Source organism: Cricetulus griseus, chromosome 7 (genome assembly GCF_003668045.3).
Source record: "Cricetulus griseus strain 17A/GY chromosome 7, alternate assembly CriGri-PICRH-1.0, whole genome shotgun sequence".
NCBI classification, from domain to species: Eukaryota; Metazoa; Chordata; class Mammalia; order Rodentia; family Cricetidae; genus Cricetulus; species Cricetulus griseus.
The window spans coordinates 86,084,304-86,109,325 of NC_048600.1; the positions used below are offsets into that span (position 1 = coordinate 86,084,304).

The window sequence follows — 25,022 nt, forward strand, 5'->3', positions numbered from 1 at the left end:
CGGGCAGGGCCTGTCTGCTCAGGGACCAACAAACCACTCAGTCTCAACCATGCTCTGGTGCCACCAGGCCTGGCCACAGTGCACAGCCATCAAGGGAAAGGCCTTCCCAGAGGAGCTCAGACTCCAGCAGGGCAGAATAACTGCAGTGGCCCGGTCCTTGGAGATGAGCTGCTGAATCTGCTCTGGGTCTAGCCAAGGGGAGACTTAGGTAACCCACTTTGATACCACCCCCCAAAGAGATACCATTGTCCATCCTTGGAGTGTGATCCCAGCTGTACTGGGATGGCAGGAAGAACATTCCCAGAGGAATCAAACTGAGCTCCTTGGAAAAACAGAGGTTTTTCTCAGGAGCTTTGGCCAGGGGGGGCTGAGCAGTTTCCGTCCAAGTAAATAAGGGGGTCCAGGAGTCGGTGGGAAAGGAGTTTGAATTGTTAATTAATGTGAAACAAGGCAAGTAGGTGACAGGTCAGCCAAGGGTGAGCAGGCATGTGGTGATGTTAGCACCTCAGGTGATGGTGCCAGGTAGGGTCCAAGTCTTCAGGAGGCCTTGACTCCCACTCTCACTCTGGCAGTGGGAAGCTGTTCAAGATCAGAGTTCAGTCTTGGATGGGAAGTCCCTTCAGAGTGACAGAGATGCCCCTGGGACACCCAGAAGAGGCACAGGGGCTGGGCTCTCACCCTGGTGATCTGATCTCCATGTGGACACCATGAGAACAAGCATGTGAGAACCAGAGCCCAGCATGGGACCAGTAGTCTTTCAAAGCCACATGGTACAGGATCTCGAGTCCTGGTCCCCGTTTCCTGCCTGTCCCAGGGGACATGGCAGGGTCCTGGGAAAGATGGGCTCTGTGGCCTCTCAAAGGGACTTGCTCCTCTTCTGAGTCTATCTTCTTCCAGTCACCTGTTATCATCTCTGAATCTGAGCCTGGAGAAAGAGGTGGCTAGTTGGCTAGGTCTTCTTGGGGTGTTGGCATCATTGGATCACACTGGGGTCTGAGCACCAGTGTTCTGTGCAAGATGTGCCAGAAGGTTCATAGTCCACAAAAGGGTGGGGGGGCCAATGCTTGTGCTCTTGGGGCTCTTCCTAAGTGTTAATACTTGTCATATTAGCCCAGTCAGGGAAAACATCCAAGTTAAATATGGACCGTCCCCAGGTGTTGACTGACAAAAACACACTTGCGATTCCAATGAAGTTCATTATGAATCCTGATTTTACCTACAGAATAAAAACAGGATCAGTCAGCAACACAGGTCTTGTCTGGGTCTTGTGTTCCTGTATTCAGGTTCCCTCTCATCCCCAGACAAAGCAATTCAAGTGTTATTGTTGCTGGAGGAATCCCCGGGGAGGATCAGCACAGGTAGGTTCTCTATACCCATTATGGCATTGGGAAGTGACTTTGGAGAGGTGATACGAGGCACCCACCACTCCTGTAACCTTCCAGCTCTCTCTGCCACCCATGCTGCATGCCTTCCTAACTGTTATGAGCCATCACTCCAACGCACTAGCATGGACTTTTTGCTGGGGCTCAGAATCAAATTTGCAGTGTGTGGTTTCTGGGATCCATGTGCTTAAAGAAAACTCAGGAGGAACCCCAGAGTGCCCAAGGTAGGACTAATCTGGCTCCCCAGGTCACCTAATCACTCATCCCTAGCCCAGAGCCACAGAGTTACTCTTCCCCCACCAGAGGTGAGAAAGCCAAACCTGGCTTGCAAAGCTCTGCCTGTGACTGTTGGCTTCCAAGGCATCACTGACTCCCAAGTAAACGGGATATGTCATCCCTGAATCCCTTCTTCAGGCATCCCCACAGGTCTCTCTGACTACTGTCCCCCTCCTGAATGTCCTCAGGGCTCTTGCTAGTGAATTCTGATGTCATGTGAGGTCCCCACTCCATCCCTTCCAAATGTTCAGCCAGGACTTCCCCTGGGACCCACAAAGGTTTCTCCAGATAGCACCTTCCATGGGAACAGAACTCATATGAAATCATTTCAATAAATAAGAAAGGCTGCTCCATAAATGAAAATGTCAAATACAGGTCTAGGTGTTCTGTGGTACTCTCGGGTCACATAAGGGCCTTCTATTATTTTTCCTTGTCCTTTCCTTGTGTGTGCGCAGGTGTGCTCACCCATGCTTGTGTGTGTGTGTGTGTGTGTGTGTGTGTGTGTGTGTGTGTGTGTGTATGTGTGTGTGTGTATACAATGTGTGTGTGTGTATGCTACTTGAAGAGCTATAGACAGTTGTAAGCCTGTGTGGGTTTTGGGAACTGGACCTGGGTCCTCTGTAACAACAGAGTGCTCTTAAACACTGAGCCATCTCTCCAGCCCTCTGCTTCATGAAGCTGGGTCTGAAGCTCACTGATTCAGCTATACTGACTAGCCAAGGAGCCCCTGCAATCCTTCTGTTTTCACCACCCCAATCCTGGGGTTGCAGGCATGCAGCACCATGCCTGGCTTTTTGTGCGGGTGCTGAGAACCCAAACTCAGGTCCTCATGTTTTTTTACCAACTTTACCAACTGAGCTGTCTCCCCAGCCCCATATGTCATCCTCTTGAAACCCAAATATCATTCATAAATGGGAAGTCCCTTATACCAATAGCATCCAACAGGAACAAGTAAAAGGAGCTGTTACCATGTCAATAATTTTGAGGTGTCCATAGGCAAACACGATGGCATTAGGCGGGGTGGCCACAGGCAACATGAAGGCAAGTGATGCACTCATGGTACAGGGAATCATGACGTACAGCGGATGGATGCCGATGGAACGAGACTGGAGAGACACACAACACCGCAACTCACAGCACAGGACACACAGAAGCTGGCCATACTTCAGAAGCATCTCCTGAGGCCTGGGTTACACTCCAACCTTCACAACTGTGTCTGGCTAGTCCCTCTGAACTTTATACTTCTCTACATGATAACTACTGACCACAAAAGACTGAGCTCAGAGGCTACCTGCCCTGGAAGCCCTTTTGGAGCCCCTCAATTTAGTTCATATGTGTTATGGGAGGGGGCAACACTTGAGCTGCGAGCCAGAGGCCATGCTGGACTTCCTCTAGACTGCACTGAATATTAAAATGTCCCATGAACCGTCTGCCTGCCTTGTCACAGACAGAGGCAGTCTGAAGAACTGGATTCAGGCCCTCTCGCCTGCAAGTACTTCCATAGGACCGCTTCATGTTGGGAACCCAGTACTCACCTTTTTCATTTCACATTTTAAAATGTACATCTACTAGCACAGAGTTGGCATTTGCCATGTATTCAGTGAATAAAGAAATAACACAATTTTAACATCTATCCAAGGGACTCTTTATCAGGTATATTTCCATGGGCAAACACATCTACAGAGATTTCACTGTAATGATTTACCATCAGCACACAGGAGACTGGCCCAATGACCAGCAGCTTTGCAATGGTGTATGCAAATAGTGCCACTCAGTTTAATGCCCACCGCTTTTCACTTTCCACATGTGAATGTTCAGGCGGGAACATGAAGGGCTTTAATGATAGTTCCAGGCAATTTACTCTGAAATTTTGCCTCTAGAAGATTTTATTTATTTTTCCTTTGTGTATATGAGTGTTTGCCTGAATGTATGTCTGTGCATCGTGTGTGCGCAGTGCCTGAGGATGCCGGAAGAGGGTGTTGGATCCCCTGGGACTAGAGTTACAGATGGTTGTGAGCCTCCATGTGGGTTCTGGGAACTGAACCTGGGACCTCTGGAAGAACAATCAATGCTCTTAACCACTGATCTATCTTTCCAGCCCCATAGAAGAGCTTATTTTCAAAGGGCCCAGCTACCTCCTTAGGTTAAAGCCTGTGTTTGCCCAGGTGGGACTATCTGTGCTCACAGGGTTCACAGGAGATGGCAAAGCCAGAGCCTTTGCTTAAGAGAGGAGCGCTCCCACTGCATGCCCAGAATCAGAAGACCTTCCTTGCCCCACTCCTGGTCCCTTGCCTCCCTGTCCTCCTCAGCCTGTCTTCTTCCTCCTCCCTTTCTCTTCCTCCTCCCCCTCTTCCTCCTCCTCCACCTCTTCCTTCTCTGCTTCCTTGTGTGGGCAGCCTGCTTAGTGAAGAAGACATTTCCCTTGCTATTTTAAACACTTCTGTCTTCCCTAGGAATAGAAAGAAAAACCATTCAGATTTGCTTTTTTGAACTGGATGCCCCCGGCTGCTGGGATGGGAATTTACCAACTTTGTCACTAGGCTCAGAGCTTCTGTGAGTCAGTCTGTCTCTGAGCTCAGACTAACCACAGCCTTTCCTGTTCCTCTCCAGGAAAGCTTTGGTGGTTTCCTCATTCAGGTTCTCTATGGTTCATGTATGGTTTGGGGACTCTCAGCACACCTCTAGGATGGGACATAGGTCATCTGGCTTTTCCTGAATTTCTTGAAGTCAAAACTACTTTTAACAGATGACAGAGGGAACTTAACAGACAACAGCTGATTTCCCTACAGGCTTTGCTTCCTCCTAAATTCCCAGCTTGCTTTGGAACCAACATTCATCAGCCCTTCCTCTATTGCCTCTATTCTCTGTCTCAGATCCCAGCAACCCCTCTCTTCCCTGGGAAGTCTTCAGGCATTCCCTCTCCTCCAAGCATCCCACTCTCAAGTCCCATATCCCCTGGCCTTCTTTCTGTGATATATGCCCTCTTCTCACCATCTTGAAACATAACTCAGGTAGTTAGTTGTGATGAATATGATAGTTGTGTGGCTGTTGTCGGTGGTATGATAGGTGTGTGTGTGTGTGGGTGTGTGTGGGTGTATATATATATATATATATATATATATATATATATATATATATATATATATATCTGGGGATTGAATCCAGGTCCTTGCACATGCCAGACAAGTGTTTTTCCACTGAACTATAGCCCTAGTCTTTGTTTTCTTTTTGACAGTGTCTCACAGAATCACCTTGAACCTGCAACCATCCTGCCTCCATTTCCCAAACCATCTGATACAATAAAGTTTGAGCACCTGGTCCACCCTTGATGCTTTAGGCAGTGATGAAGAAATACCAAGAAGAGTGGACAAAGCAGTGAGAGAGGGCTTCAGAACCAGAGTCATCAAGTGTACATAAGACCACATTAGAGCCAGGGCCATATCTGGGTCTTCAAGCATGGTGAGGCTTTGGATCCTAATTTTACTGACTCAGGAAATGGTCAAGGGGTCACAACTTCCCATGAAATGTTCTTCCCTTCTCCAGCAAGTTACTTACCATGGAGGCAAAGACAGGCAGGAACAGGGTGGTGGTAGCCACATTACTTGTACACTCTGTGGTTATAGCAACGATACAGGACGAGACCAAGGTAATGATAACAGGTTGCACTGAGCTCAAGGGCTCCATCTGTTTCGCCAACCACTCAGAAAGTCCAGAAGCCTGGGAAGCACAGAAGACCATCATTTCACCATCATTTCAGGGCTCTTGGTTTACAATTCCTCCAGGGTCCATGAAGCTCAGCCCACCCCATTTCCAATTCTCTTTTTTGCACATAGGAAATCTTATCCATCCCTACGGTATTCATCCTTCTCTATCTTTGCTTGTGGCTTGGCTGATCTATTAACTAGATTCAAACACTAGATGTTATCTGGAAGATTCTATCCAAATGTCCTGTGAGCACATCAGGCTTAACGTGGCACAATCTAGGTTCCTCTTCTTCAGTCTGGAATCTGCTTCTCTGGGATCCCTAGCTAGTGACTGGATCTACCTGCCACTGCTACTGGGAGTCATAGTGGAGGGTTCATGACCTTCTGATTCCTGGTACCCAGTCATCACAAGTCACCCTAGATGACTCTTATCCACCTTCTCTCCTTAGACTTCTACATTCTCAAGACTTTGGAGAATAACCTGGACCACTAAGGATTTAGCCTTGGAATTCTGGGATAGGATGACAAGAGCAAAAAGCAGATAGTCAAGAGGCTGATGGCAGAGCCTTGGAAATGATCACATTTATGGGAGAACTGAACAAGAGTCAGCAGAGAAGGTTGAGGGGGGACAATGGAAGAGGGAAGACAGGAGAAAGGGGGTATCCTGGAGATCAAAATGGTGGCAAGTGTCAAGGAGAGTGGCCAAGTTGAGAGGAGGAGTTAGAGGACGACTGCAGAGAACCCCCTAGTTCTCTGCTGGCCTCAGATGCCACTCCAGACTCAGGATGCCTGTTCTCAAGTGTACATCTAACCAAGCCATGCTTGGCTGTTTCTCTTGGCCTTCAGAATCAAGGCCACACCGACTATCCTGAAACCAGACCCTTAGAATTCTGACTTCTGCCAGCCTCTCCAACCTCACTGCCACAACCAGGTGCCTCTTTGATCTTCTGCCACTTCGTCCCAAAAGGCTCTTGTAGATGCACCAGAGTCTCTAGACCTGGAAGCCTTCAGAAACAGATACTATGTCTCAACGTCTTCTGTAACTTCTATGCCTGGTCTATCACTAGGAATATACTAGGAATATTTGATAAGTGAAAGAAAATGCCAGATGGAGGTGGAGGAATGGTAGAGAAAGAGGTGACTAGACTGGTGGGTTTGCTCATCTGAAGCACGTACTCAACTTATTTAAATATATAGCCTATATATTGGGCTGTGGATGTGGTTCAGTGGTACCGTGTTTTGTGTGAGCTTGATCCCCAGCACAAATGAAATAGCATGCATGTGTGCACAAGGCTTTGCCTTAGATGCTAAGCAAACAGTAAACCCAATACAGACCAAGTCTATCTGTTACGTTACATTCCTAGATAGATGGAAAGATGGCTGGATGTATTGAATGGATGTTTATAAGGTTAGAATGGATGGCAAGGAAGGAAGGAAGAATTAAGAAGAAAATAAGGAGGAAGGAAAGAAGAAAGGAAGGGCAAATGAATGGGATGGGATGGGTAGAAGGGAGGGGAAAGGAAGGGGAAGGGAGGGAGGGAGGGAGGAGGGAGGGAGGGAGGGAGGGAGGGAGGGAGGGACAGAGAAATACAGAGAGCGCATCAGAGGAATCAGAGCAAGCCAGAGAGACAGAGGATGGAATAGATGGATGGGTGATAGCAGCCCCAAGCTAGCTCAGCCCTTTCTGCTCAGGAGACAGTTAAATTGCATTTTCCTATGCTTCCAAGTACTTAGCTAGAGAAAAGTTTCAAAATCCCAATGCCATGTCAACAAGGAGTTCAGCAAGTAGAGGACCCAACAGACACGGTGACAATACTCAGGGAGACTCAAAAGACACTTCCCTAGGATTCATCAAGGCTACAGCATCCTCAGCCTCTTGTGCTTCCCTGTTTCCCAAGTCAGGACACTGCTCTTGATGACAGCACAGAGTCCCATGCTTAAAGAACCGTGCTGTTCTGTGGTGGAGACAGTCAGCCCAGGGATGGAAGGGGTGCATGGTGACATTTGCCACCTCTTAGTAGAACTCAAGGGCCACCTAGGGCTGGACAAGTACCTCACATCCTTTTGCCATAGCAAATCCTCCCCCCAGGAGCAGCACTATGCTCCAGGGTACTTTTTCTTGGGTGAACTTCCAATCCAGCAGTGCTGGGGGATAGAATGGAGTTTTCCTTTCTGTGAAGAAAAAGAACACACGTGTGCATACATGCATTAGAAAGCAAGAGATGTGATCAGAAGAAACAAGCCAGTAAAGATAATGAGATACCAGTGCATACCTGCACAGTAGCTAAAAACTTGCGATAATCATGGAACCTCTTGCTGGGGGAGGATTTGGTTATATTCTCGGCTAAGGGCATCGTAAGACAGAACCACCTTTTCAAACAGCCACTTGGTCATATTCTTAAAAACTATTAAGCATTTAAGGGCATCTCTGCTAGGAATTTTGCCTAAAGAAACACCTACAAAGAAAAAGCTGTGGGCCGGGCGTTGGTAGCGCCGGACGTTGGTGGCGCACGCCTTTAATCCCAGCACTTGGGAGGCAGAGGCAGGTGGATCTCTGTGAGTTTGAGACCAGCCTGGTCTACAAGAGCTAGTTCCAGGACAGCCTCCAAAGCCACAGAGAAACCCTGTCTCGAAAAACCAAAAAAGAAAAAAAGAAAAGAAAAAAGAAAAAGAAGAGAAAAGAAAAAGAAAAAGCTGTATGCAGAATATTTGACTTATAATGAAATGTTCAGGGCTGGTGAGATGGTGAGATGGCATATGGCATAGGGACAATAAAGGTATATCTCACCAAGCCCGAGACAACTCCCAATAACTGTCCTCTATCTGACCTCTACAGATGCACCCTGGAGCCCCCCCCCCTCTTACACACACACAGGAGGGAGGGTATATATTAAAATTTTTTAAAGAAAAAAATGCCCAAATATTCTATATCTGGGTGTCTACAGGATCCCTCTATATGACAAAATATTGAAGAATTAAGAGCCAATAAAAACAACAAAGAGACAGAGTTCAAGCTGTGTGTGCTTAGATGACAAATTTTATAGTATATATGCATATCATAAAAACAGGAAGGAAGAAAAATATTGACACCATTATGGAGAATTTAAAACACTTTCTATGCCTGCTGTGATGTATACATAAAATTTAAAGTATTTAAATACAAAAAGAAAATTTACATATCTTAAAAATCTCCATTTCCCTGGCCTTTGTAATGTAGCCAGACATGTTCAGTAGGACAGAATTCTCTGCCCTCTAGACCCAGGGACCATCCCACGGGAATCCAATCATGATGGCTGTAAAGCCATGAGAGGCCTTCCTTACCTTCCTCAGTCTGGCTGCTGAAGTTGAACTTGGGCTTCTGTGAAGGTACAATGAAAAGCAAGATGGACACAAAGATGGACACTGTGGCATCAGTGATATAACTATGTAGGGAAGCACACGTAGGAACTCAGTGATAGTCATACAACAAATTTGCCCCAACCCACAGTTCCAAGTCTAAATGCTCCTTCAGGAGGGGACGGGCTCTGTTATGTATGAAAACCAGAGGTCCCGAAATCAAGGTTAGGAGTGGGTGGGAGGCTACAACCAATACCCTGAAATTCTTGGCCACCAACTTTGGGTGATCGCCCCCTCCTGACTTTCACACCCCCCCCTAATCATTCTACACTGCTCTGTGGGTGAACTTCATGATTTCTTAACCGGGAGTTTTAGACTTCTGGATTCACTGGGCCTCACAAACTGCTGCTAAGCCAGGTAACCAGGATGGAGCAGCCAGCCCCAGCCAGCCACCTCCTCACTCACATCTTCTGTCTTTGCTCAGCTTTCTTGTATGCCCCATCAAAGCCAGGGGAGAGCCCACATGTACTCTCTCCCAACTAAGCTTCCAAGTAACCTTGATGCATCTTAGATAGTTTCTGAAGAAAGATAAGAAAGGAAGATGGCAGAAACCACAGCTCTAAGGGGCCTACTCCAGCCCAATAAACTGCACCAGGGCTCTGGTCACCCTGCTCACCAACCATGTTTGGCTCAGCCTTCTGTGGGACATGACGGAGCCACAGAAACAAATGCACCTGCAGTTTTATCACCAAGATGGATAGGAAATGAATGAAGTCCCCAGAATGTTCCTTTAAAGCCTAGCTCCAGAACACAGCGCCCAAGAAACGCTGGCATGCAGACAGCATTATCCTAACTAAAGCCTTCCTCTGATCCCACTTACTTGGTTTTTCCATCGATCCAGGCAATGGACAGCCAGCCAGGCATGAAGCCAGGGTCTCGGGAGAACCATAGGATGATAAGCAGGGCGAAGCATAAGAGCACATTGATTTCGGCGTAGGTCAAGGGCCCCAGCTTCTTGTATTCCTCCTGCAGCACCTTGTAGATAACTTTCTCGTTGCTCCTTCTCTTCAGGCCGCAGCAGATGCAAGATTTTTTAAATCTAGACCACGCATGGACAAGAAGATAGCAGGGCAGATGGAATGACTCAGGGGCCACTGGGATAGAGGAATCTGACCAACTCACAGCAGAATGCCGTGACCACATACACCTGACTGTTCTGGGCCCTGCACGGGTCCAGCCCTCCCTCTTTCTGATTTTCACCTGCTTCCCCCACCCCCCCCAGATTGTTTTAGGGACAGACTGATGAAAGATAGAGGCTGAGGGCCCAGAGAACAACCTCAAGAACACTTCCAAAGCTGGGAGTGAGGTGGTACAAAGGGGGTGTACCTCCATCTCAGCCAGGTCACAGGGACAGCAGTAGACGGAAAGGAGAGGTTAGAAGGGCGAGTGGGAGGATAGAACATGTTGCTGGTGTTCATCAGCAGAGCTGGTGTAGCTATTAGCCAAGGGAAGACTATGCTCCAGGATCCCAGGAAGAAGGCTAGGGGAACTTCTAGAGCCTACAGGATCCGGACTCTCATGATCCCCAAGCTTTCTCTTCCCATCATAGCCTGGAGCTGCCTTCCACAGAGCTCGGATCTCACCCCCATCACTAATGGTTCCAGAGGGTAGGAGAAAGGAGAGGCACTTGACAGAACTGGCCAGACAGGGGCTGGGGCTCTTGAATTCCCAGGGCCTAGAAGCGTAGGATTAAGGACTCAGGAGACTTGGGGCAGGCATCAGCTATGGCTGAGATAGGAAGGAAGCCAGCCTAGACTCTACTTTGGGATGGTCCCTTCAGGGTGTTCCACTGGAAGATGGGCCTGCCAGAGCAGCTAACATGGCCTCCTCTGGGGTGGTGTTGGTTTGAAATGGCAGGAAGGAGGGGGATTTAGGGAGAAAGGTGACTGGGTTGCATGGAGTGAGTAACTGGGATAAATATAATGGATAAAATGCAGGCCTCAAGTTCTTCCCAGGGGATTTGTCCCACATATGTCCACCTCTGTTGGCCTCAAAGCAGTGGAGCAAGACCAAGAGCATTGTCTCTGGGGGAGCTCTCCCCTTTAGAACCCTTTCAGGTCCAGCACAAAATTCACAGGAGGGCTGGGCTGACAAAAAGTGTCTGGTTCCCACAGCCATGCTAGATGTGAACCACCTTCAAGGCAATGTCAGTGGTATGGTTGCCTCTCAAAGGACACTAGGTCATCAGAACTTAAGGCAGCAGGGAGACTCCTGTGCCTTCAGAAGCAGCTGGGACCTCCATGCTGAACTGTGGAAGGCCTCCTTCCTAAGACCCTCTAGTGTGGAGATAGCTCTGTTGTCACTGGTAGGGACCTCTCTGCCATCACTGGCTCCAGTCTATGCTCTTTCAAGCATGGGCCTGCCACTTCCTGCCATCCGAGAGACTTCAGAGCTGTTCTGGGGACTCCTGCATTCCAGGAGAAGGGGTAGCCTTGGTGTTTTTAGTTGCTTAACATGGGACAGGCATTGAGAAGCCTGGGCCTAGCTGGTGCTGATGGAAAGTTCCTGATTCACAGACTCTGGGGCTGTGTTGAATGTTTAGTCTTCTGATGCTGCCCCCACAGTGGTGATGCTAAACCTCCTGACCCTTGTGTTCAGTTTAACTGAGTACCTTCCCTGGGCTCATTTCATCTGGTGGCCACTGGATCCTGTGGCCATCCTGAAGTTGGGTTAGGGACCACAGTGTCCTTCTGCAAAAGAATGGCCTCCATTATGGTGCATCACAGTGAACTGGATATGCTGCAGAGCCACAGAGAGTGAGAGGGACCCCTGGGTCCACACATACCTCTCCATGGTGCCAGAAGGGAAGCACTCCCAGAAAACACTCGTCCCACTTTCAGCTGAGACTGGTTGGGATACCTGAGTGTGAGACAGCTATAATATGCCAACATCATTCCTAGTGGTCCTGGGTGAAGGTCTGTGACTGCCTATAAACTCGAGCAAAATGGGTTTTCTGCCTGAAAGACCTTGGTACTGCTTCCCATCTTCAGATGAGAATCTTAAGAATGGTCAAGATACAAGGAACAGTAGAGGTATGTTCTGTGGCTGGGAAATGTAATTCTTGGCTTCACCAGACCTGGTCCAGGAAGCCACAGATGCATGGGGAGATCATCAGGTTTTGGCATGTGGTAGAGTGTGGCCTAAGACAGAGAACAGCTCCCATTTCTGCTGAGCCATTTGTTCTCTACCTTGTGGATCTGGAATGGAAATTAGGCTACCTGTGAGCCATGCTGCCCTTGGTGTCTGAGTTGGAGTGGCATGTCAAGGAGGAGTAGGGTAGAAGATAGCCCTGCTTCTCTCCTACCTGCAGCCAGAAGTCCTGGTATATTCATGACAAGTGCTGTTCAGGCTTCTCATGCCCACAAAGGCAGTAGAAGCTGTAAAAGGCTGGGTGGAACCATATTTGGGTTGTCAGCTAAGTTTTCAGGGCCATTGTGTCCCTATCATCTGCTGGCTGGGAGGCTGATGGTGCCCTGATAGTCTGGCTGCCCAGCCAGCTCCCTCTGTATACTTGAACTTAGGGTTTTAGGGAAACCTAAGGCCATAGGTAGTCCTTCTAACACTAGGACAGCAACCCTTGGCACAGGCTCTGGATCTGACTGACTGGACTCCAATCACTTCTGTGCAGTACAATGAGGCATAAGTCATATAACCTCTCCAGTTGTTGAGTCTGTATATTGGCAATATCTATACTAGGACTTACTTCACAGGTTGTTGTGAAGATTCGTTCATAAACGGAGAGTGCCTAAAATAGTGTCTGGCATGCAATGTGTCTCTCTTTCTTTCTCTTTGCTTCCTTCTTTTCTCTGGCAGTGCTGATGATGGAATCCAGAGCCTTGTACCATGGAAGTGCTCTACCACACCCTTGGCCCTTGGGGTTTTGTTTATTACATTTATGTGTGTGTGTGTGTGTGTGTGTGTGTGTGTGTGTGTGTGTGTGTGTGTGTGTACACATGCTACAATGCAAGTATGGAGGACAGAGGACAGCTTGTAGGATCAGTTCTCTCCTATCATGTAAGTATTGGGGAATAGAACTCATATCCTCGATCAGGCTTGGCAGCAAGTGCCTTTACCCACTGAACCCCTGTGCTGGGGCTGGGACTGTAGGGGGCGGTTTTGTTTGTTTGTTTGTTTTTTATCTTTGAGACAAGGTCTAACTATGTAGTCCAGGCTAGTCTGGAACTCACGATTCTCCTACCTCAGGCTCCTGAAGACTGGGATTACAGGCTTGTACCACCACACCTTTAATTCTTATTCCCTCATGAGGCCACACAGATGTCAACATGCAGCAGGTTCAAGGGGCTTCTGGGGATCAGAGCACTGGACAGATATGAGTGGACAGCAGGACTTAAGTCCTGATGTATATTCGAGAGAAGAGAGCTGCTGCTTCCCCTTTGTTGGGGGTGGATTGTCTGGACACAGGGAGGGTGGGCAGCCGGAGGAGAACACTGCCAAGTGTTAGTAAGTAAGCACTGTTGTAATTGCTGGGAATAAGTGTAGCAATTTTAAAATGTAATTTTTGTGGAAATAGTTCCTCTTTCAGGAGAAAACAGATTGTTTTAAATGCCCCATTCCCCCCCCCCATGAAGTCTCTGTCTCTACCCTGTCTCTTCCCTGGGGTCAGAGATACCCATCTTTTTCTGGGTTCAAGCTCCCCGGTAGTTCCTAACTGTCTTCCTTCCCAGTGTGGCATGGCCACCTTTGTGCCACTGGTAAATTTATGTCTTTTAAAACAGCAATTTAGCCAGGTCCTGGGGGCAGCAGAGGCAGGCAGATCTCCAGGATGGACACGGCTACACAGAGAAACTCTGTCTCGAGGTGGAGTGGGAAAGCTATCTGTCCAAAGTCTGGCTGCATCAAAGGTGACTCTGGGTGAATTTGACAGTGTGCTGGGAATAGGAAGGTAAACTTTCCAGGCCTGGCACATTTCTGGGAACACCACAGACATTCGGTGAAGCTCTGACTAACTCAGACTGTAAAAAGGATTTCTGTGATCTGGCCTACTAGACCCACATGACCAAGTGGTAATGTGTCCAGCTGTGTTGGCTTGGCATGGGGAGACAGCCTTCTCTTTCAACTGCCTTAACCCACATAGATGCCACACCTGCTCTTGCTCCCTGAGCCAGGAGACATGTAGTAGTCAGAGGGGCCCTAGTACCCAGACAAGGGGAAGGGCATGGCATTGGAGCATGAGGCGGGTGTCAAAGCATAGTGCTGTGATATACCCAGTGGTGGCTCAGAAAAAAATGAGTTATTCCAAGGTGGAGTGGAGGAAAGGGACAGCTGGGAAAGGGACAGCCCTTGAGCTGGCCTTCAGTGCTGGGGAGGTGAGCAGACGGAAGGTAGGAAGTCTTCCTCTGAGCTGAAGGGACAACACGTGTAAATGTACAGCAAGCCTCCAGGCATGATGAAAATGGGAGAGCAAGCCAGCAGGTCAGGCTGGAGAAACAGTGCCTGATGGAAGAACTTTGTAGATTGGCCCAGAGCTGAGGTCTTGGTGCAGGGGTCTGGTACCATCAGACGCTAGCCTGACAGCAGCCCACACTTACTTGGATCTCATGTAAAAGCTCTGGAGCCACAGCCAGGACAGCACCAGCATGAGCACCATGTTGGGGAAGGCAAATCCAAACCAAGATGCAAAATTGATGGTGTCTTTACTGTCAGGAAACAATCTGAAAGGAGAAACACTGGTCTGTACCTCCACTGCCATGCTAGGCTGTGGGGAGCAGGACAGGCAGCTGAACCCTGAGAGATGGATGGGTCTGACCGCAGGCCACATAAGTTTGGGGTCCAGTCACCAGGATTCATCATTGTTGGGGACCCCAGAATATGGCCTCAGCAAGAGATAAGACTGAAGAATGAATGGCTAGGGATATTTCTGCTGAATCATGGAAGTACAGCCCAGGCCTCTGGAAAAGCACACCTTTGCCACACATGCACACGATCTGGACAGCAGCTTAAGGGGGTGCATGGATGCCTCTGAACCCTCACTCTGTGTGTTTCTGCAGGGGACTTCTCTGTGGACTGGAAGATGTTCTCCAAGCCCTGCCTTCCTCCCAAACCAGACTCTGCCTCCTTGGCCTGTTTAGCTCAAGGGCATCAAATCCCACACAGAACCTCCCCCAATCAGCCAGGCAGGCTGTTTTTTGTTTGTTTATTTGTTTGTTTGTTTGTTTGTTTGTTTCAGTGGAATTTAAGGGAAAGTCCTAAGGTTGTGAGCGTAGAAAACACTTTCAGGATCAAAAGACCCTAGTCACTAAATCTCAAGTTTTTGACCCAAAAGGCCAGCTACTGCTCTGTCTGTCACTCTCTCCTTTGTACCTCCCAGCTCCAGTTCCAGATGCTCTCCTCACCCATGTCTAGAACTCTTGTCTAAACAAAAGAGGCACTGCCTCCTTTTTGTTTCTTACCATTTGTACGTACTTCAATTAACACATTTACTTGCCAGGCTGCTTGAAGATCCCTGTAGCTGACACTCCCAGCAGATCATGAAAAGCCTATGATGGGTCCCAGACTTCTCTTCACTCCATCATATTCCAAGCCCACCCAGCACAAGACAGAGCCCACACATGGGATCCTCACAGCCTGTGTCCCTTTGCAGTCAAAGATGGGCATTTCTAGATTGCCCTCGTAGTGCACCCAAGGCCTTGGGGATACTCAATTAATGGAATTATAGTGAAGGAGACTGCAAGGCAATCGGTGGTCCAACACCAACTCTCTGTGCCATCTGTAGACCCTGAATATAACAGGACCCTGGCCATTATCAGTCAATGCTAGTGAGCTAAGAGGGGCTCTTTTAGAGATGTCCATTTTCTGTGAATTCAACCCACTGTCATTTCCTATGATGTTAGTGCTGAATCCAGGCTTCATTCCCTGTCTGAGATAGAAGCCCTGAACATTGAAAGAAGTTGGACTTGGCCCATGGAAGAAAGCAGCCTTGTCCATGAGCTTCAGGATGTCAGGTCTCCCAGTCTCTGGGAGGACTCTTAGTGGGTACAAGAATGCTGGGACACAGAGACTATATATGGGTTCATCTTCCCACCCTACTACACTGATGGCTTCAGGGCCAAGACAGGAGGAGAAGAGAGCCGAGTCAGCACCTCCAGCCCCAGAAACCCATGGTGATGTCTCCTGAAGGCACAGTCATGACTCACTCCTGCATCTGGCCCAGGAGCACCACGTTGGGTCCCGTCCCGGTCAAGGTGGCCGTACCCCCAATGCTGGCTGCATAGCACACACATAGGTTCATAGCCTTGTACATGTTCTTTGTGTCTTCATCCTCATGCTTCTGCGCAGCGAGGTCCTCAAATATCACCTGGTTTCCTAGGGTGGACACGGAGCTGTTAGCCATGTCAGTTGTGAGGCCACCCAGCCATTCAGAGCTCTGTACTCTGCTACTAACATGAGGTCAGGCACACACCTGGCCCAGTACACACACATTCCTCAGCTCCAGCCGCAAACCTCAGTCAAGCCCCATCTGCCTTCCCATGATCCCTTCACATGGCTTCCCGTGTACCTGCCAAGCCCAGAAATGTAAGGCAGATATTCCTATTTCCTGGGTCCTTCCTGTTTATTGCTCAAGCCACTCCCTGAATCCCAGGGTGTCTCAGTCTAGCTCAGATGCCTCTCCTCCTAGTGAAGCCCTCCTTCTCTGAGCTGCCATGCTGTCCAGCCTGCCTACGGCTTCTTCTCCTGAAGTAGATGATTTGGATGAGAGTGCCCACTTAGGTCACCCCACTGGGCTCCACAAGAGTCAGAGGTCAGAGTGTGCATGCTCACTTCCCATGTTGCCAGAACCTCACCCAGGACCTAGACACCAAGCAGTAACCATAGTTCCTGAGTTCTTTCCATGCAGAATCCTGGGGAAGAATAGAGAAGCAAACCCCAAGACCTGAGGGAGTAGACAAAGGGGTGACCTGCTCAAGGAGAGCCAAGAAGGCAGCCCCAAAGAAAATAAGAGTAGCGAGGGTGAGGAGCATCCGTCAGCTGCTCAAAGATGCATAAATGAATTGTCAAATGAATACTCAGTGCTTTTTATCGTGGGGCTAGTTATGACCTCTGGCTAAATCATGTAACATTCTAAGCTTAAGTAAAGGATCTGTCTTTTGTGTGATAACCAAAACCCAAATATTAATAACAAAACTATTTCTCTGGTTTTTCCCCCCTCTGTGTATGTTTAAGGAATGGCATAGGAAGACCAGGAGGAAGGAGGTAACCATAGCATCTGGCAACTGCAGGGAATTCCGGCCATGGCTGCAATACCTAAGCCAGTGTGTACCTGGAAACTCGCCGGCCTTGTTCTTGTCTGACAGCTCCAGTGTCCCCTGGCAGACATCCACAGCTGCATTGGTGGCTACCATTTGCTGCAGCATAGCCTCCACAATGGGTATCATCATGGCTGTGGTGGCAGTATTGCTGATCCACATGGACAAGAAGGCCGTGATGAACATAAAGCCCAGCATCAACCTATAGAGAAAGGGCAGGGTGGAAATCCAGAGTCCCTCGTGCCCTACCCACCACATCCCAGGGCACAGTTAGGACCTAGAGCCACCCCCTTCCTGACAGCTCAAGACCAGGTGTTCCAACACGGGGTGGCAGTTTGAGCGGCTCTCTTCTCTCCCTTGCCCTTCTTCCCCGCCCTCCTCCCTCCCTGTGACAGTTCATTTTCATTGTCAACTTGGCTGGATGCCTAGTCAAAAAGTACACTTCTGGGGGAGGGAGCTAGGAGAATGAGAAGGAGAGAAGAGGAGGGATGCAGAGGACATGAGGGAGCAGAAAGGTTGAGTCAGGGGATAAATAGATGATAACAAGAATGGAGATATCATAATAGAGGGAGACATTTTTGGTTTACAGAGAAATCAGGCACTAGGGAAATGTCTGGAGATCTACAAAGATGACACCAGCTAACAATCTAAGCAACAGAGGAGAGGCTACCTTAAATGCCCTCCCCTGATAATGAGATTGATGACTAACTTATATGCCATCCTATAGCCTTCATCCAGCAGCTGGTGGAAGTAGAAGCAGACACCCACAACTAATCACCAAACTGAACTGAAACCCAGATTCAGAGAAGGACGACTGAAGAGCACAGGGGTCCAGACCAGGCTGGTGAAACCCACAGAAACAGCTGACCTGAACATTGGGGAGCTCTTGATCCCCAGACTGATAGCTGGGATACCAGCATGGGACTTATCCAGACCCCAGGAACATGGGTTTCTGTGAGGAAACCACGGAAATCTACGGGACCTCCTGTAGCAGTTCAGTACTTATCCCTAGCATAGGTGTGGACTTTGGGATCCCATTCCACATAGAGGAATACTCTCTGAGCCAAGACACACGGGGGTAGGCCTAGGCCCTATCCCAAAGGATACAATAGACTCTGATGACACCCTATGGAAGGCCTCATCATCCAGGGGGAGCAGAAAGGATATGTGATGGATAGGGTTTTAGTTGGCGGGGGAGGGAGGGAGGGGTAGGGGAGGACGGGTGGGAGAAGGGAACTGGGATTATCATGTAAATCAATCCTATTTCTAATTCAAATTTTAAAAGTTGAAAAAAACAAAACAAAAACAAACAAAAGTATACTTCCAAGTGTAACTGTGAAGGACAGACAATGAGATCATGAGGGCTCCGGCATAATGAGTAGATTAAACCCTCAATGGATTTATAATGTGACAGCAGTATTGAGAGATGGTAAAATACAAGAAGTGGAGCCTATGACCTACCCAGCCACGTGGTTGGAGCCCAGTTAGTGGCACAGACATGAATTCCATCTTTTGGAGAAGTCCTTAAGTCTAGTCAGAAAGTGGTTGGTTACTCTCATATCGTTTGTGTCAGCACAACACTACAGGGCATATGGTGGGTAGCAGAAGAATTGGGGGTGGGGAGGATGAGGTGGATTTGATAAAAAAAAAACACCCTATATGCGCATACGAGGTTCTCAAATAATAAAAAAGAGGTGGGGCCTAGTTGGAAGAAGCATGTCATTGGGGCTTGTCTTTGGTGGTGTATCTTGCCATCACCTCTGGCTCCTGGCTCCCTCTCTTGCTTCCTGTCTGATGTAGGTGAATTTCTGCTACCACATACTTCTGCCATCATGATATTCTGCTCAGATATGTAAAACCCATCAACTGCAGACTGGTCACCATCCAAAGCTAAAAGCTGAAATAATCTTCCTTCATTGAAGTTGTTACTTTTAAGAATTTGGTCACAGACATGATTCCCTGTCACCCCTCATCTCATAAACACTGCTGCTGGCTGTCGGGCCAGAATGAGACCTCAAACTCAGCTGCGGTTCTAAGAGACTCCCATCTAGCAGGGAAATTTGCCTTAGCAAGACCCAGAGTATGGCACAGCAGCTCCACATGAAGGTAGATTAACTTTCCACGTACATCTAGAAGATTCCCACTGTCTTACAGAGCCTCTCCTCTCCTGAATCCCAAAGATCCACCCAGAGGCCAGCCCTCTGCCCTCCTCTTGGATGTCCTGCCGTGTCACACTCCACTCTCCAGGGGCCCCTGTAGAGCCATGTGGCTAGAGAAAGAAGGTGTACTCACATGGAGGGCTTGGTCCCCACGTAGAGCAGCATTCTTAGGGCAATTCTCTTGTGCAGTTGCCAGCGCTCCACAGCCACGGCCACAATGAGGCTGCCCAGGAACAGCATGTTGGTGTCCTTCATGTACTGGATACACACCTGCAGGGTGGCGGGGATGCCCCATCAGGGCAATCCCCAATCATGTACTACTTAGGTCCAAGGTTGTTACCAAAGTCCTCTAGACAGCTAACAAGCCAGATACCAATTTCAAAGGCAGCTTGGAGTGATCTGTCTCTATACTTGTCCTCGAGGGATCTGCTACTGGACTTCTGACGCTATCCCTAGGCCTTGGAAGCTCAGAGGGGCTCAGAAAAGAGGAGAATACATGGGAGGACCAGAAGCCACCAGCCCTTGTTCAGCTTACTCACCTCCTTGGAGTCCAGTATCTTGAAAAGTGGGAAGAGCAAGACAGGCAAGAGGGAGGTGACCGCCACTGGGATGACATCTGTGCACCAGTAGATGGCCATGAGGATGACGACATAGGCACACCTGACAATCTGAAGAGACAGTTCTGAGGACTGGACAGCTTCACTTCTGCATCCCAGTTGCATGTGTGGTGGAGAAGCCTATGTCCTGCTCCTGGGCAGTGTGGCTCTCCAAGGCTCAGGACAGAGTCAGGTTGTCTCCAAGTCCAACCTTTCCCTGCCTCCCTCTTTCCTGCTGTGTAGTCCTAGCACCACAATAAACAAATGTTTTCAAAGAGAGATTGCACCCCATAAACAGCCCAGGATACCTCCCTGTGGACTGAAGTTGTGCTTCCCAATCCCATGCACTGATATCTGAGGTAGGGACAGGTCCTTGTTGTGGGGACTGTTCTCTAAACAATGGGATGTTTAGCATCATCCTTGTCCTCCACGCAAAAGACAGCAGTAGCATTCTTTCTAGTCGTGATGACAGAAAGCTAGCTCCATAATCTATACATTTCCTGCTCTGGGCAGGAGAGATGATTGAAGGACTTCAGCGACTGTTATCCCATAACTTAGTACCCTGAAATGCTGATTATTTTGAATGGAAGGAAGGTAGAAGATAATGGATTCTGGAAGAGCTCTGAAGCTGTGTGTCTGCTTAAGTCGAGTCCTACAAATAAGAAACAATAGTTCCTGATCCCTTCTCTGGGTCTTCATTAACTAAACTCCCAAGGCAGTAAGGCAGCTGAAATTTGAGTAGGGCATGGTGGTGCATGTCTGTAATCCCAGCATCTAGGAGGACCTTTGTAGAGCCGAGATCAGCTTGGCCTATGTAGTGAGCTACAGGACAGCTTGGACTACAAAGCAAGACTCTAAACAATAACAACAAAAAGCTACTAATCACATAAAACCCAAAAATGCAAACAAAGTCTGTCAACATACCTTGCAAACACTTGTCACATTCCAATGCCCTCCAATTGAGGCACTATTTCATTGTCTATTCTATGGGACCCAATGGACTTCGTCCCTGGCAACTATTTATTTCTTTAAACTAACTGGATTAACCTAGAAATCATTTAGTAGTCTCCAAAACCTCCTACAGTCCTTTGGAACAGGGTATGTGAGCTTTGGGGCACCACAGGCTTGTGGGGAGGGACTCAATTCCTGTGAGTCATGAATCTGTAGATCTTCTCTCCTCATTTATCAGTCTATGGTCAGAGAGCAAAGGGGAGCCTTCCCTTCCTCTCCTATAGGATTGATACTTGTTGAAAGCCATGGGTGAGCTCCAGGGATGGGTGGTAGAGGACGTTCCTTCTGGGCATGGGTTATAAAAAGGTATGTTGTAGAGAAACTTTAAGTAATAATGCTGAAAGCCAGTCTATGTCGTCATGGTATAGCAATTCTTAACAATGGCACTCACAAGTCTCCTCCCTTCTTCCCAATCTTGGTTCCTCTTTAGGTTCATTTCCCAACCTTATCTGTAAATTACGGAATGTTTGAAAGCCTTAGTAGCCTTTATTCTCTGAACTCTGATTGTAGATGTCCTGTGACTGTTTTCACTGACTCTCCAAGGGGATGGAACACAAAGTTAACTGCCTCATCACCACCCACTAGCAGGAAGTCCAGGAGATGTCTCAGCCCTGAATAATCAATCAATACACTCAACCCTCCCTAATCCAGACTTGCGCTGTGTCCTCGGAGAGTGCAGAGTAGGAAAGGGATGTTGGAAAAGTCTAGGGGCGGGTTTCAGGAGAGAGAGCTCAGACAGGAAAGTGCTGACCATGTAAGCATGGAGACCTGAAGTTGATTCCTAGAACAAATGAGAACATCAGGTGTGTCACACACATGTACCAGCACTCAGAATGTGGAGACAGGCCAGCCCAGCCTGTATGGCCAGATCCAGGCCACTAAGGATCCTGTCTCAAGAAACAAAATGGACAGCAACTGAGGAAACAGCATCTGATGTTGATCTCTGACCTCCAAATGCACAAGCACACACATGCATACACACACACACACACACACACACACACACACACACACACACACACACACCTAGGGAGAAAGTGGCAACCTTGGAGACAATGATGAATTCTAAGTAAATGTACTGCACTTCCCTGCCACTGAGAAGGGTTCTGGAAAAGCAACAGAAGCTGAGGTGGCTAGTGGGGTTTAAAAGCCACACTCAACACAAAGCCTAGCTCACCGAGGGCGTCAGGAGGCACCCATGCACAATGGAATCAGACAGGCCCGAGTGTTCACCTGATAGTATCTACACATCAGTCAGCAAGGGGCATGCTCCAATCCATGTGCCCCTAGGTGACATGGGGCAACTAAGGCAAAGTGATGTGGCTATGACATCATTATGTACTATAATCTGATTGTGCTATGATTGTAGTCCAGTGTTGAGTAAAATGCCCTTACATTCATGGCTCATTACACATTGCATGAAACTGAAGTAGGCAAAACTCTCCCTTCACTCCGTGTGTGTGTGTGTGTGTGTGTGTGTGTGTGCTCCGTGTGTGTGTGTGTGTGTGTGTGTGTGTGTGTGTGTGTGTGTGTATGTCAAGAGCTCAGTTGATTGGTATCTGAAAAGCTGTCCATCCAGACATTAGCAATAAGGGCACCTTATTTTACTTTATACTTGATACTTTATACTTTCGAAAATAAGAATTTCATACAAGTTGAACAAAATAAGTGATTAAACTTGTCACTGCTTTTATTAAAATGAGTTTTAAAAGCATGGGTGGACTTAGAGAAAGAGTAGGAAAAGTGATTCAGAGAGGAGGCCCAGAAGCAAGCAAGGTGGAAGAGAAGGAAGAAGAGTGCACGGAGAGGGGCCATGAGCCACAGAGGGCAGCTTGTTCTGGGAGCCATCAGCTGGTTGGGACAACGGTGCTCAGGCTGCCCCCAGGGTCCACTGACTTTCTGTCCTGTGAGTGTTGTGTATCTCCAGGTTTTCTTGCAAAATGAGGGTGGCATGGTGAGTGGGGACAGGGTGCTCATTGGTGGTGGTCAAAACAGTGGTAGAAAGGAAGAAAACAGGAAGCCAGGGGCCTGGGCTCCCAGTACCTAATCCAGTTGGAAGGAAGGCACAGGGAGAGAGCTTTTAGAAGAGCCTTCACTGTCTTCCCAGTCTCCCAGTCTTCATTCCCAGGGCATTTACACATACACCCGAGCTGGGAACCTGGCTCACTGTAATTTATTCTCTCTCCTCTCTCTCCTTTCTCTCTCACTCTCCCCCACCACATGCATGCGCCAGGAATAAAGTGGGATCCTAGTTATACTGTCCTCTATCAGGAAGGTCAACCAAGCAACTATAATTATTCCAGGGAACATCACCCCCTCTCCAGGCAGAGCTAAAATCACAGCTTTCTAGCCTGGCCGCCTCCCACAGACAAGAACAGTCCCAAATCTCTGTGGATGCTCACTAACAGTGTGGCAACTAAAAAGTCATCACAGTTGACCTGCTATCCTCGGCCCATTGGGGCCTCTGCTCAACACATTCCCTTCCCCCATTCTAGGAACCAAATGATCCCCTTTTACTCTCAAAGATTTAAAGTGTCTGAATCCAGTCACCCCATTGTACCCATCAAAGCACCTAGACCCAGAGAGCACAGCGTCTTGGTGAAAGGCACAATGTAAAGTGAATAGACCCCATGCACCGGAGTGCACGCCTCTCCTCTCAAAACATTCCCTGAAGAGTCCCACTGTTGCCCAAACCTGCCTGTGAAGGGGAAGCAGGATCGAGCAAGGTTTCCTGTCTGGGCTGAGAGTGAAAGGACTGAAAGAGGGAATGGAGGAAGGAGCAGCCAGCAGCCACAAAAGGCTTCAAAGAGCTCTGGCCTCGCCAAACTGGCTGCACACAACCCAAGAGAGCCTGGCCAGGACTCCCGCCCCTCCTGGGCCCTGCAGCCAAGACCATTCATTCTCTCCCTTCCTCCCAGGAGCATTAGGAGGCCAGAGCATGGGGACGTAGCTTCCCTGCAACCCAGGGCCATGCCACCCAAGGCGTGAGCTCTGGGAACGTGTCCCGCCTCCTGCCACAGCCACAGCAGGCAGTGGGCAGTGGAGACCAAGGCCGACCTGCCTTTCAGGCTGCAGCAGGATTTGGACTCAGGAGTGGTTTCTTTGGTTTCAGAACTGGAAAGAAATATAGATCATGGATGGGGAAACTGAGCCTCAAAATTCAGGGCCATAATGTGGCAGAGACAGAGATCCACACAGGTGATGCTCTTTTCCTGTAGGTCCCTGACTGAAGACGTCTACAGCTGGGGAATGTCTATTCCCTAGAGAAAAAACACAGCGGGAGAGCGCAGCCCTCAGAATCCCTGCTGCCTCCAGCAGCATCTTTGAGTGGCATAGCTCTGGTTGTGCATTCTGGGGGGAGATTCTGAGTCAGAGGCTAAGCCTGTGGCGGGCTCTGTGTGGTTTAGATCTGTCCTAACGTCCGGGTCTCCGTGTTTTCCCGAAAGGTTCTTGAGCCCTGAAATCGGTGCACTCTAGGACGTGTTCACCTTAAGGTCTCCGCGTCCCTGGGATTCTTTGCAGGTCACCTCCCATCTGGAGCCTGGAGCATCTGAGCACGCACCCCCATACTTGTCCCCGCGAGGGAATCTGCGCGTTCCAGCTCAGCATTACCGGGTTCCGTGCCCGTTATTGCACTGGGCACCCGGGTTCTGCCGGGCTGCCCAGACACGCAACTGACCTTGTTAGGCACCAGAATGATGAGTGGAAGCAGCAGGATCGGGGAGAGGAACAAAATCATGAAGGACTTGAACTTGGTCAAATAAGTCTTCACCGAGGCCATCGCGCGGAAGGGAGGCAGACTGGCGGGAGAGAAGATTGAGAGGCAGCTGGAAGCTCCGCGAGCTTAAAAGGGGGCCGCGCGGTCCCACCGGATTGGGGGCGGCTACAACTCCGCCCCTCATGGCGGGGCCTCCCGGGGGGAGCCACCCCTCGGGGTCTGTCCCGGGACTCTGCCACCCCGCGGCGGAGAGAGGCGTCTGCAGATTCCGGTGTTTGGCACCAGCCCTCTGTGGAGGGACTGGGACCCTGGCACCTCACCGCTCGCCAAGCCCGTGGGCGCTGCTCTGGACGCCGACACTACGTAGGGTGTGCAGGTCATCCTGCCAGCTTTAGCGTGAGAACCCCTTCTGTTCCCGCACCTGCTCTCTTCTGGGCTCTGAAGGGTCCCAGATGAAAAGCTCCACCGGCCTGTAGGTTTCTCAGGCTTCTCTCTCCAAAGCTCTCTCCTTCTCAT

General features: G+C 49.0%; 1 protein-coding gene across 5 annotated transcripts; it reads right to left on the reverse strand.

The window, feature by feature from the left end:
• Positions 1-1,084: 1,084 nt before the first annotated feature.
• On the reverse strand, positions 1,085-25,022 carry Slc13a5 (solute carrier family 13 member 5). Of its 5 annotated transcripts, XM_027426833.2 has the most exons (13): positions 24,928-25,022; positions 24,468-24,588; positions 19,721-19,849; positions 19,315-19,451; positions 17,037-17,224; positions 15,913-16,081; positions 14,308-14,430; positions 9,579-9,797; positions 8,684-8,784; positions 7,416-7,534; positions 5,214-5,375; positions 2,627-2,764; positions 1,085-1,216 (listed from the first exon to the last, which is right to left on the reverse strand). In XM_027426833.2, the coding sequence occupies exons 1-13, from the start codon at positions 25,020-25,022 to the stop codon at positions 1,085-1,087; spliced, it is 1,833 nt and encodes a 610-aa protein (XP_027282634.2). The 5 variants fall into 5 exon arrangements, with proteins under 5 accessions (XP_027282634.2, XP_035304130.1, XP_035304131.1 ...); XM_035448239.1 differs by lacking the exon at positions 24,928-25,022 and having other exon boundaries at positions 17,037-17,173; positions 24,468-24,569; XM_035448240.1 differs by lacking the exons at positions 19,721-19,849; positions 24,928-25,022 and having other exon boundaries at positions 24,468-24,569.